Raw genomic sequence first — 12,658 nt, 5'->3', positions numbered from 1 at the left:
AGATCTCCCTACCTTGAGTCGTCTTCACCCAACCGGGCCGAACTCTTCATCCGATGGACCAAAAGAAGACATCCGGAGCGGCAGAAGTCTTCATTCTATCCGGGCAGAAGAGGACATCCGGACCGGCAGACATCTTCATCCAAGCGGCATCTTCTATCTTCATCCATCCGACGAGGAGCGGCTCCATCTTCAAGACCTCTGGCGCGGAACATCCTTCTTCACCAACGACTACCGACGAATGAAGGTTCCTTTAAGTGACATCATCCAAGATGGCGTCCCTCGAATTCCGATTGGCTGATAGGATTCTATCAGCCAATCGGAATTAAGGTAGGAAAAATCTGATTGGCTGATTGAATCAGCCAATCAGATTCAAGTTCAATCCGATTGGCTGATCCAATCAGATTGAGCTCGCATTCTATTGGCTGATCGGAAGAGCCAATAGAATGTGAGCTCAATCTGATTGAATCAGCCAATCAGATTTTTCCTACTTTAATTCCGATTGGCTGATAGAATCCCATCAGCCAATCGGAATTTGAGGGACGCCATCTTGGATGACGTCACTTAAAGGAACCTTCATAACTATTTAATAGCTATTGTACCTAGTTAAAATAAATACAAAGTTGCCTGTAAAATAAATATAAATCCTAAAATAGCTACAATATAATTATTTGTTATATTGTAGCTATATTAGGGTTTATTTTACAGGTAAGTATTTAGTTTTAAATAGGAAGACTTTAGTTAATAATATTTAATTTATTTCGTTAGATTAAAATAATATTTAATTTAGGGGGGTGTTAGGGTTAGACTTAGCTTTAGGGGTTAATACATTTATTAGAGTAGCGGCGAGGTCCGGTCGGCAGATTAGGGGTTAATACTTGAAGTTAGGTGTCGGCGATGTTAGGGAGGGCAGATTAGGGGTTAATAAGTGTAGGTAGCGGCGACGTTGGGGGGGGGGGGCAGATTAGGGGTTAATAAATATTATGTAGGTGTCAGCGATGTTAGGGGCAGCAGATTAGGGGTACATAGGGATAATGTAGGTGGCGGCGGTGTGCGGTCGGCAGATTAGGGGTTAAATTTTTTTTTATTAGAGTGGCGGCGATGTGGGGGCACCTCGGTTTAGGGGTACATAGGTATTTTATGGTGTTAGTGTATTTTAGAGCACAGTACTTAAGAGCTTTATAAACCGGTGTTAGCCCAGAAAGCTCTTAACTACTGACTTTTTTCTGCGGATGGAGTCTTGTTGATAGAGGGTCTACCGCTCACTTCAGCCAAGACTCTAAATACCGGCGTTAGGAAGATCCCATTGAAAACATAGGCTACGCAATTGGCGTAAGGGGATCTGCGGTATGGAAAAGTTGCGGCTTGGAAGTGAGCGTTAGACCCTTTCCTGGATGACTCTAAATACCAGCGGGCGGTAAAAAGCAGCGTTAGGAGCCCTTAACGCTGCTTTTGACGGCTAACGCAGAACTCTAAATCTAGGCGATTGTAATCAGAGAGTTTCTGTGTGAAAAGCAAGTCTTCTGACTTGTCTAGATTTGTAAAAGGTTTACACAATTAGTTATTTTCTCTACATTTTGGATTTAGTGGAGGTTTTTAAACCCACTTTTCGCCTCCCCATATTTTATATTGCTGTTATATGTGTATATATATATATATATATATATATATATATATATATAGATGTGTGTATATATATATATATATATATTATATATAGTGTATATGCACACATACATATACTGTACATACATACAAAGTATTTTGTGTTTAAAAGGACATGAAACCCAATCATTTTCTTTCATGATTGAGATAGAACATACAGTTGTTAACAACTTTACAATTTACTCCTGTTCTCAAGTTTGCTTTATTCTCTTGGTATATGTTGTTGAATGAGCATTGATGCACTACTAGAAGCTAGCTGAACACACTGGATGATAATAGGCATATGTGTGCAGCCACCAATCAGTAACAAACTCTCAGTAGTGCATAGCTGCTCTTTAGCTTATGTAGGCATGCTTTTCAACAAAGGATACCAAGAGAATAAATCAAATTAGATAATAGAAGTAAATTAGAAAGTTGCTTAAAACTGCATGCTCTATCTAAATGATTAAAGTTTGATTTTGTCTTGACTGTCCCACATTATAACCAGATATAATGCATGAATGGCCATTGTAGTATGATCACGGATAATTGCCATAGTGTAAAAAGAGCTTTAAAGTTCCCATATATAGTTTTGGTGTGGCGGCTATATAAGATATTTTTAGTAGCCTTAACTTTTTTGTTGCAGTCAACTGGCTAAGGCTGATCTATCTATAAATCTATCTATCCATCTGTCTCTTGATTAAAAACCCTTAAATTAATACAAGAGTGGAAAGTTCACATTCAAATGCAAAACAAAGATAGAAAAGTCCTAATTTTAGCACTTAATGGAAAATCAAAAACGTGAAATGTTGTAACTTCTATACTGTAGCATTGTGAAGGTCTCTTTTCATATGGGTACATTCCAACAGGATACCCATGTGCATCTTGGTGTTTTTAGAAGGTGCCCTGTATCAGGACTACCACAGAGAAAAGCAATCCTAGCATTTCCATGAATATATAACAAAAAAGGAGTTGTTTATAAAGTTAAATAATTATAACGTACACAGAAATGATAAATCAGTTTTCAATTTAATAATCTGTTTTTATAAAATATACAAAACATTATTTACAGTTTGAAATATTTAAGTTGATTGAAAGCACTAATTTCAGAGTACATAAAATAAACAATGTTATACACCTTAAAGACAAACACATAATAAGTTATACACTGCTCTTTACTCTTAGCCACATTTCCAAAATGCAGATGATATAAAGTTTCAAGGAAGAATAACACTGGTTTTAGAACAGATTTGCCCATTCCCTATATGACCCCATTGGCCCTTTTTCATAATAAAGCCAACAACTGCTCTCCTACACTCACCCCTCACAACACAGAGCTACAAAGGAACAAAATGTATGCAGTTTTGTGCTAGCTCCATATGACTTCTCAATAAAAAGTCAATGAGATGGTCTTGTAGCCTTTTTGTGACACTGCTACAGAATGAGCTAGTTGACTGCCTTGAAAGCAACAGTCTTCACCTGTAGGTTTTCAAATTTAACATGTATTATGGCTTTAGTTTACCTTGTCTCACCGCTGAATATTATACCTAATTACGCTGATTGGCTCTAATTTGAAGCATTTTTTTAAACTGTAGAAGATTTAACACAAGTATGTCTAGAGCAAAATGTTTTTTTTTTTTTTTTTTTTGTTGATAGTAAAATAAGTAATTTCACAAAACATATTTAAACTTGCTACAAGTTATGTATTTTGGCCTGATTGCAAACATTTTCAATAGGTATTATTCTGGAAGAAATGGTGAATGATCAGGATTTCAAATTACTCAGTCATGTGTGCTTGATTAAAGAATATTCTGTATCAACCTTAGCTGTGTAATATCCATCTAATGAATAATTTGATGTTATACCACTGTATGCACATGCTGTGTCACTCAGTTCCAGCCCTCAAGGACTCCATAAGAGACCAGGTTTAAATAATTTCCCTACCCGAGCACAGGTGAAACAGTTATGATGATTGAACTAATGAACAGCCTTAGAAGGGAAACGCTTTAAAATCTGGCTTGGGCTTCTTGAGGTCTCGAACTGAGAAACGTTGCTGTAAATGACTGGTTAGTACTTAGTCAGGGCACAAATGTGGCATAGTTTCACACATAAGTGAGGATTTAAAAACAAATGCCTAATATTCTAAAGCTGAAAATTGATCTGGTATTGTAATAGCAGAGTACAATCTTGCTTAAAGGGACACTGAACCCGCATTTTTTCTTTTGTGATTCAGAAAGAGCATGCAATTTTAAACAACTTTCTAATTTACTCCTATTATCAATTTTTATTCGTTCTCTTGCTATTTTTATTTGAAAAAGAAAGTCCAGAACCTTGGACAGCACTTGTTTATTGGTGGATGAATTTATCCACCAATCAGCAAGAACAACCCAGGTTGTTCACCAAAATGGGCCGGCATCTAAACTTACATCCTTGCTTTTCAAATAAAGATACCAAGAGAATGAAGAACATTTGCTAATAGGAGTAAATTAGAAAGTTGCCTAAAATTGCATGCTCTATCTGAATCACAAAAGAAAAAAAATTGGGTTCAGTGTCCCTTTAACTGGGTAAGGCTTATATGTACAATTTATATACAGGGATGAGAAAATATCACTAGTTTACCAGCCAGCGAGAGATAGTTACTAGTCCACTTAATATTAAAGATAGAAAACAAAAAGCTTCTTTCTTCTTGTACCTGTCTCCTGCAATATATTTTATCACTAGTGTAATGGAAATTTCCGGCTGTCAGTTTGAATAGACCCAAACAACACACCTGATTTTTTTTTTTTTAAATAATTCAATTGAGGCAAAGTTGGGACAGGAACTCATGAACTTGAGGTTTTACCTTTCAATGTTAGCCTGTTCTTTTTGAAAAAATATCCCACTGTATGTATTCAATTTTTAACACAACAAACCAAACTCTCCATTAGAATGCCTACAGATGGTTAATCAAGGACTCACTGGAGTTTTACTTTTCCTGTGTGGCCCTTATCTTTTCAGGTGTAAATGGCTGCTTATTACAACACTCCCTCAGCTATATTTAAATGCTTAGATGTATCTGGGAGAGTCAGAACACACACAAACTTGTCATCAATAACACAGATCCAGATCTTCGGTGTTCATAAGATGTAGTCATTTATTTTTCATAGATTTGCATAATATCGGTCTCGATTTTGAAAATCTCTATAGGCATATTTAGCATCCTTTTTACTATGAGGAATTCGACCAAATGGTTCATGATCATTAAAGCAGGAATCAAAAACTTCATCCACAGCCTTTTCTGCATCTTCTCGACTAACTTTTCTTACAGCCAATATAGAACGAAGAGCTCGGTCTCGGACACACACCTAAAATAAAAAAAAAAAAAAAAAGGGTTAAAAAAACGTACTATTTTACAAACACACACCCGTGTTCTCCCCTAGAACTTTTTAGCAGGTGTACCCCCCAGCTGATTTTACTGACTACCCGGCTTAAATGTTAGCCAATATGAAGCTAAAATGAGCTAATATTGAAAATGTTCAATTTTTTTATTGCAGAAATTAAATGCATTTATGTTAAATTATGCAATTGATTTGTGCTTTGGATAGCAGAAAATGATAGACTATTAGAAAATATTACACTGCCCCCACATGGCTAATTTACAATGCCATCCTACTGGCAAAAGTTCAGGTCTCTTTAATGTTTAAGAAATTCAACAACTGCCTAAAGAACAGGTCTGTTTAGCTAATACAGATGTAATGACTAGACCTACTTTTTCAATCCTACGCACTAATATGAATGTGAGCATTACCCCAGTCAGCTAACCTGAGCCAATACAAAGATAAAGGTTGAAAAGACATGCGTATTCTGCTCATTTCAATTAAATCATTTTCCCCTTCTGAGCAGAACACTTTTAAACGTAGCAAAGCTAAATTAAGCTTTTTTCCTGCTCTCTTGGAATACAATGCTGCATTGGAAGTTAACTCCAGAGCAGCAATGCACCACTGGGACCAAGCAGAGCAAACCCACGACAAGAATCTCTTCCCAGAAGTGCATTGCTGTTGCTGAGCCTACCTGGGATATACTTTTCAACAAAGAATACAAAAAGAACAAAATACATTTGAGAATAGAAGTAAATTAAAAATGGTCATAAATATTTCACTTTTACTTTTGTGATCCTTTACATTTTTCTATAAAAAAAATGTCAAAATTTCAATAAAATGTTTTAGTTTATTTGATAAAGTCTGCACCAATCTGACACCAGTATCTACCACACACCCCAGTGCTGATCTAGGAGGATACATTGCTTCTGATTGGTTTGTTTGTACCATGCACATACATTGTGCACCGACACCAACCATTGTCTCTGTATCCTTACAGGTCAGCACCTGGAGTGTGAAAAGATGCCTATGCTTTCCAAGTGCACTTAAAAAGGGACATGAAACTCAACATTTTTCTTTCATGATTCAGATAAAGTATGCAATTTTAAACAACTTTTCAATGTACTTATGTTATTTGCTTCATTCTTTTGTTATCCTTTGTTGAAAACCATACACCAGGAGCTGGGAGCTAGCTGCTGACTGGTGACTGCACATATATGGTTCTGGTCAATGGCTGACCATTATTTTCAGCTAGCTCCCCTCAGTGCAGCACTGCTCCTTCAATAAAGAATACCACGAGAATGAAGCAAAAGTGACAATTTAAGTAAATTGGAAAGTTGTTTAAAATTCTGAATCATGACAGAAACATTTGGGGTTTCAAGTACCTTTTATGACAGAAAGTAACTTTTATAGCATTTTTGATTTATTCGTGTTAGCAAATTGTGTTCATGCTACTTGTTACTAGCATAATATAAAGTGCATTACATTTATGTTTTTTATGCACATTTACTTTCAGAACATAAATAAATATCTCCCCAAATACAGGTTTAGCAGTTTTCCTCATCAGCCAATGAGAAAGCTGTCCCTAGGGAGGCATGACATTCATAAACATGCACTTCCTGACAGTTTCAAAATCAATTTAAACAGCATCAATGTCATATTTGTTGTACAAAAGGTGCACAATAGTTCTAAATACCTAGCACATTTGTGGTCCCTTTAAAGTTATTAAAAAATAAAGTTCTGGTTGACATTTTTTAACAGTACTTTAGGACGTCACAAGAAAATAGAGCACAATGTAAAGCATGAAGAGCTGGATAACTGGTCACGGAGGGGGAGACATGCGCTTAACAACCCTTGTTCCTCTAGCATTTTTAGGATGTCAATGCAATCCCTCGATAGACAATTATTTCATGGAACATTGCTAAGCAGTCACAATTCTATGTATGTGCTGACAACTGACAGAAGCAAAGTGTATCGACTAAAATAGGAGAGGAACAGCTTAAGGGAAATTGACTTTACTGAATGGGAAGGTTAGGGGGTTGGGGGCTAGGAGTAGCCCCCTCCTTTGAATAGTACAGCTATGGCAGGACAATAGAAGTAGGGATGGGCAGTGTAGATAAGATGCAACTAGCTGATCCTGAATAGGCTAGCACAGGGATTGGCCAGGATGGTGAGAGGGGGTGTGAACAGGAGTTGAGGGGATTAACTGTCTATAAAGATGATTGCACAATGTTTGGAGCTCACAATAATTATTTTCTTTTTCCCTCCCTCCCTCCCTAGAAACGACAAAGCCTAGCCCAAGGAAGAGGTCACACACAAGAGCGATTACAAGCGACACGGCTAAGGGCAAATGCTGTGGTGTTTCCGCCACTCTGAATAAGACCGCCCGTGTAGCGCCCCTTAAGGGTTTTTTCGCCACGAAGCAAGAAATCGGCTACTGGTCTGTCGGTCAGAGCTGGTGGATGGCATAGAGAAATCATGGCGTTTTTAGTGGTTTATTTCATGACGCGGCGGGAAGTGGGCGTCCTGGCACGTGGGTAATGCAGTAATGGGGGGAGGTGTGTAGGGTACAGGGGCGGGGTATTGGTCTGTCGGTCAAACCCACAAGCCCTCCTAGTCTGCAGACCTTTCGGCCCGTTACTAGCAAATTGACGCCCCTGAGTTGCGCGCGGTCACGCTCCTTGGTTACGTGGGGACGCCCAGTTCTCTCGTCATGCTGGTGCATGAATTGTGTTATCAATTCAAATCCAAATTGGATTAAGGATATGTTATTATCCTAGTAGTTGAGGATCGCTCATTTTTCTCATAATTTAGATTTGAATTTAATAAATGTGACCTTTTCTAACGCCAAATCTGTGTCTGTCATTATTGGTATATGAAAATTGGGGGAAAGGGGTTACCGAACTAAAGGTAAAATGGGAGCGTTTGGGTAGCAGGTACCTGGGAAGATAGTTAAAGTGTAAATCCCTTAGCGGATTCACATGAAATAATAGGATTTGAAGGCTTATGTCAAGTATAGGGAAGATTTGTAAACCGTTATCCAAAAAGTAACTTACATTTGTGTGAGAAAAATCATAAGAAATAGTAATGTTCTATGCATTACCTACCTGGTGATGCTCTTTAACACCAAATTTAAACCGAGTAAGCTCATTACCAAGTGAGCAGTCACCACTTAGATTAGCAGCCCTTATCTGTAACAAAATTTTACAAAATGAAGCAGAGCATACAACAATATATATATTTCTTTAATAAAGAATATTACAAGTGTTAGTAAATGGATAGTAAAATCAAAATTAGAAACGTCCCTGGTTCCCATGGAGCATGCAATTTTACATGCAGCTTTTCAGTTTGCTTCTATGATCAAATGTGCTTTGTTCTTTTCATATCATTTGTTGAAAAGTGAGTAAACCTGGGTAGATGTGTATTTAGCACTCAATACAGCAGTATTTGCAATAAAGTTTTACACTGTAGCAAACACTGCAGCCAGAGTTCTAAAGAAACATGCACACTCCTGAGCTCCTATGACTTTACCTTTGATAATAGAAGTACATTGGAAAGTTATTTAAAATTGCATGCTCTATCTAAGCCATGAAAGTTGATCTTATTGCCTTTGCTGAGGTCAGTAAGGCTCATATATAAATGAGCTCCTGTATTGATCAAGCAATCAAAATATATAGTATGGGGCTCGACAAAACCAGAAGCCAGGGAGCCACTGGCTTCTAGAATCTTAACCCTGGCTCCTAACTTTTTGGGTTATTCTTCATATATTTATATACACAATTCCACCCTCTAGATCCTAAATTGTAAAAAGCGACCCCTGGTACTGTAGTATGTCAGGGTTTTGAATCCTGGAGGATACATTTCAGCTTTAATGACAGCGGTAAAATTTAAAAATCAAAAGAAAAAGTGAAAAAAAAAATGCTAAAAAATGCTGTGATTATTATTCAGAAAAAGCTAACTTTAGAATTGTGCAACACATGGCACTCTAAATCTTACAGTCTGAATAGCTCAATATCAGTTGCAATACATTTGGAAACTGATACAAATAAGTCAACAGGAATACACTTCAGTTATAAATGAACTATAAAAATCAGTAATTATTTCAGCTAATTTAAAAAGTAGCTAAGTTGCTTTGGTTGGCTCGCTTACCAACTGCATTACATGTTTTAAGCTCAGTACTGAGTTTTGTAAACATAGTAGCTTTTAGTTAGACAATAACATATGTAAACAATTTTATTAACTTACAAAATCTATATATTACCTATACTTTATATTGCTGAGAAGACCAATTGTGGACAGTAGCAGAGATAGTTTATAAAGGGCAGTCTAATTGCATCAAACTGCTGTGGCTGTTGTTGGGGGTTAACTCTGTATGTGTGACACCTGATGAAGGGTCGGGACCCTGAAACATGTAGTGTGTGATTAGGGTTGCAACCTTAGCCATTTTTCCCGGACACTTATGAGTTACACATGCTAGAGGGTGGAAAATGAAGTGTGCCGTCCAGGGTCACTATTCATGTGTTGTCCAGGTGCACAGTGCATGTCACCCTCTGTACACCCTGCAGCATGTGTAACTCATAAGTGTCCAGGAAAACATGGCCGAGATGGCAACCATAAGTTTGACACAAGTCTAGCCAGGCATGTGTTGCTGAGTTTTCTTAGTGGGCATCTCGGATACTACTTTTAAATGTGTATGTTGATTGTAATTGTATTATCTTACACATTATCTTGTAATTTTATTATTTTTTATTATTTATTTTTATTATTTATTATTTTACTTGTAATAAATAACAATTTGAAATTACTAGGAGTTTTTTTTACATTTTGAAGCTTCTTGAGTGTAATTTTATTTGAGCTTAAATATCCTGATACTGTTTCCAGTAAAGCTTTGACACCCAGCTTGCATTGTTTGCACTACTCATTAGTGCTCCAGACTTGTTAGTATCCTTCTTCTGGGTGAGTGTGAATGTGTCTGGGAGTGGAACCCTTTATATGATATACTGTGCCACTGGAGCTCCTTCTTGTTGTTATATTTTAGTGCTTGGAATATTACTTTGGAAGAAGAGCTGATCCTGGTATACATCTGAGGCATTTTTTTTTATTTGAACCATCTAAGTGGGACATTTATTATTGGTGGTGGTAATTTGTATGTGTAAATATTTGATTGGGACTTGTATACAATAATTTCTTATTTCTGTATACTTTTTTTTAAATGAAAATTGTTGTAATCTCAAAAAAACAGTCATTTTATGTCCATTATTGATTTACTTTGGATTAGTGTGCTCTCAAAAAATACTTCAATTTTTTTATTTTCAAGATAGCAGAGGATACCTTGGTTCTTAATCTAGTAAAGATTTTTTAGTTTATTTAGATTTGTCAATTATATTAGAACACCAGACGGCTCTATTACGGCTAATGTGTGTATCTTGGAAGTCCCAGTAGACTTGCTAGATCTAGTGACTCACTCCTGAGATTTATGCAGCACACATCAGTTCCCAGACTCTACAATTTGAAGTCTTTGATCATATTGTGCCAGCAACGCCTCTGAGCAACAAGGCATATCATTTATAATGGTAGCCTTTGCAGGTATACTCTAGTCACTATGGTTACTGTAGGGACCTGGTACCTCACTTTTCCCGTGAAGGCCTGTCTGAGGAATCATTGAGAATACAAAAGGTGATCTTACAAGACATCTTAGACTGAATATAAGTCACATCTGTTTTGTTTTTTTAGCAAAAGTAACAAGATTAGCAGTCACATCTAAACATAAATCATGCATAAGCAAACACTTTATTATGTTAATAGAGGTGCTGTATATTAAAGATAGCTTACAGGGACAGTCTACAATATAATTTTTTATTGTTTTAAAAGATAGATAATCCCTTTATTACTCATTCCCCAGTTTTGCACAACCAACAGTTATATTTATACACTTTTTAACCTCTGTGATTACCTTTTATATAAGCATCTTCTGACAGCCCCCTGATCACGACTTTATATTTATTATCTATTGACTTGCATTTAGTACTGTGTTGTGCTAACACTTAAATAACTCCATGGGCATGAACACGTTATCTATATAGCCCACATGAACTAGCAGTCTCTTGTTGTGAAAAGGAAATACAAAAGCATGTGATTAAGAGGCTGTCAATAGAGCAGAAATTTAGAGGTTTAAATGGTATAAAGTATGTTAATCTAACAATGTTGGTTGTGCAAAGCTGGGGAATGGGTAGTAATGGCATTATATATCTTTTTAAACAATAACCATTTTTGTGTAGACTGTCCATTTAACTAACACAAGTGTAATACTTGTAATATCCAATATGTAAATAAGTTACTACGCTCATCTTACAAATATTTTTTTGGGGAAAAAGTTGCATATTGTATGAAGAAACGATACAACGGATTGAAAAGATAGGGGGAAAAATCAAGAATGTTCTAAAAAAACTGTAAAAAGTTATTTCTGATGGTTTCTAGACAGTTTAGTAAACAAACACAGGTATGTGCGGTCAAGTAAGCAGATAATATCCTATATCAACCTGTTCAGAAATATCAGTCGTCAAGTACAAAATTGGTAACTATCCCCATTGAACTGTGTTAAAACAAAAAGGCCCCTAACTGTAGTCTGTGACTCATACAGTAGGTATTGAAAATAATGACCCCCTTTAAAATAATCACATGTTGTTGCTTTGCAGCCTGAAATAAAGACAGACACAGTTTTGGTTTATCCAGTTATAATTACTCACTGCAACTTATAACATCCAAGTGAAAGATATAACACCACCATGTCAGGCAAAAATGAAGACGATTCAAAAATAGAATCACTGAGTTGGAAAAAGGATCACCCCCTTGTGTCAGTATTTTGCTGAACCACCTTTTGGGTTAAATTACAGCCTTTAGTCTGTTGGGATACGCCTCTACTAACTTTGCACATCTAGACTGTGCAATATTTGCCCACTCTTATTTGCAGAACTGCTCCAGTTCCGTTACAATTGATTGTGACCGTTTGTGGATTGCAGTCTTCAAGTCATGCCACAGATAGTCAATGGTGTTTAAGTCTGGGCTCTAACTAGGGAGGCAATGCAAGGACATTCACCTTCTTCACATTGACAACTTCCTGACAGAGGGCAGCAGATTTTTCTCAATAATTTAACAGTATTTTGCCCCATCCATTATTCCTTCTATCCTGACAAGTGCTCCAGTGCCTGCTGCAGAGAAACACCCCATAACAGGATATTACCAGCTCCATGCTTTACTGTAGGTATGGTGTTATTTGGATGGTTGCTGTATTGTATTTCCTCCAGACATATCGTTTGGTGTTGAGGCCAAATTATTAAATTTTTGTCTCATTTGACCATGGCACCTTTTTTCATGTGGCCTCAGAATTTCCTAGGTGTGTTATAGCAAAGCTTAGTCATGACTGTATGTGGCATTTCTTGAGGAGTGGCTTTTTTCTTGCAACCCTCCCATACAAGCCACATTTGTGGAGAATTTGTGATATTGTTGTCACATGCACACAATGACCACCCTTTGTCATAAATTCCTGCAACTGCTTTAGAGTTGCTGTGGGCTTCTTGGTAAACTCTCTGACCAGTTTCCTCCTGGCTCTCTCATTTAGTTTGGAGCGAAGTCCTGATCAAGAAAGGGTCTGTTGTACCAAA

General features: G+C 36.9%; 1 protein-coding gene across 2 annotated transcripts in view; it reads right to left on the bottom strand.

Annotated features, from left to right (window-relative positions):
- Positions 1–2,651: 2,651 nt before the first annotated feature.
- ATP23 (ATP23 metallopeptidase and ATP synthase assembly factor homolog) overlaps positions 2,652–12,658 on the bottom strand; it is a 31,948-nt gene continuing 21,941 nt past the window's right edge. The window contains exons 5-6 of one of the 2 annotated variants that reach the window (XM_053716745.1): positions 8,105–8,188; positions 2,652–4,985 (exon numbers count right to left, since the gene is read on the bottom strand). In XM_053716745.1, the coding sequence (XP_053572720.1) occupies positions 4,782–4,985; positions 8,105–8,188 (288 nt within the window). In that variant the 3' untranslated portion in view covers positions 2,652–4,781. The remainder of the gene's footprint in view (positions 4,986–8,104; positions 8,189–12,658) is intronic. The other variant, XM_053716746.1, reaches the window with a different exon arrangement.

The sequence above is a fragment of the Bombina bombina genome, chromosome 6 (genome assembly GCF_027579735.1).
Source record: "Bombina bombina isolate aBomBom1 chromosome 6, aBomBom1.pri, whole genome shotgun sequence".
NCBI classification, from domain to species: Eukaryota; Metazoa; Chordata; class Amphibia; order Anura; family Bombinatoridae; genus Bombina; species Bombina bombina.
This window is presented reverse-complemented; position numbering and strand designations above follow the sequence as displayed.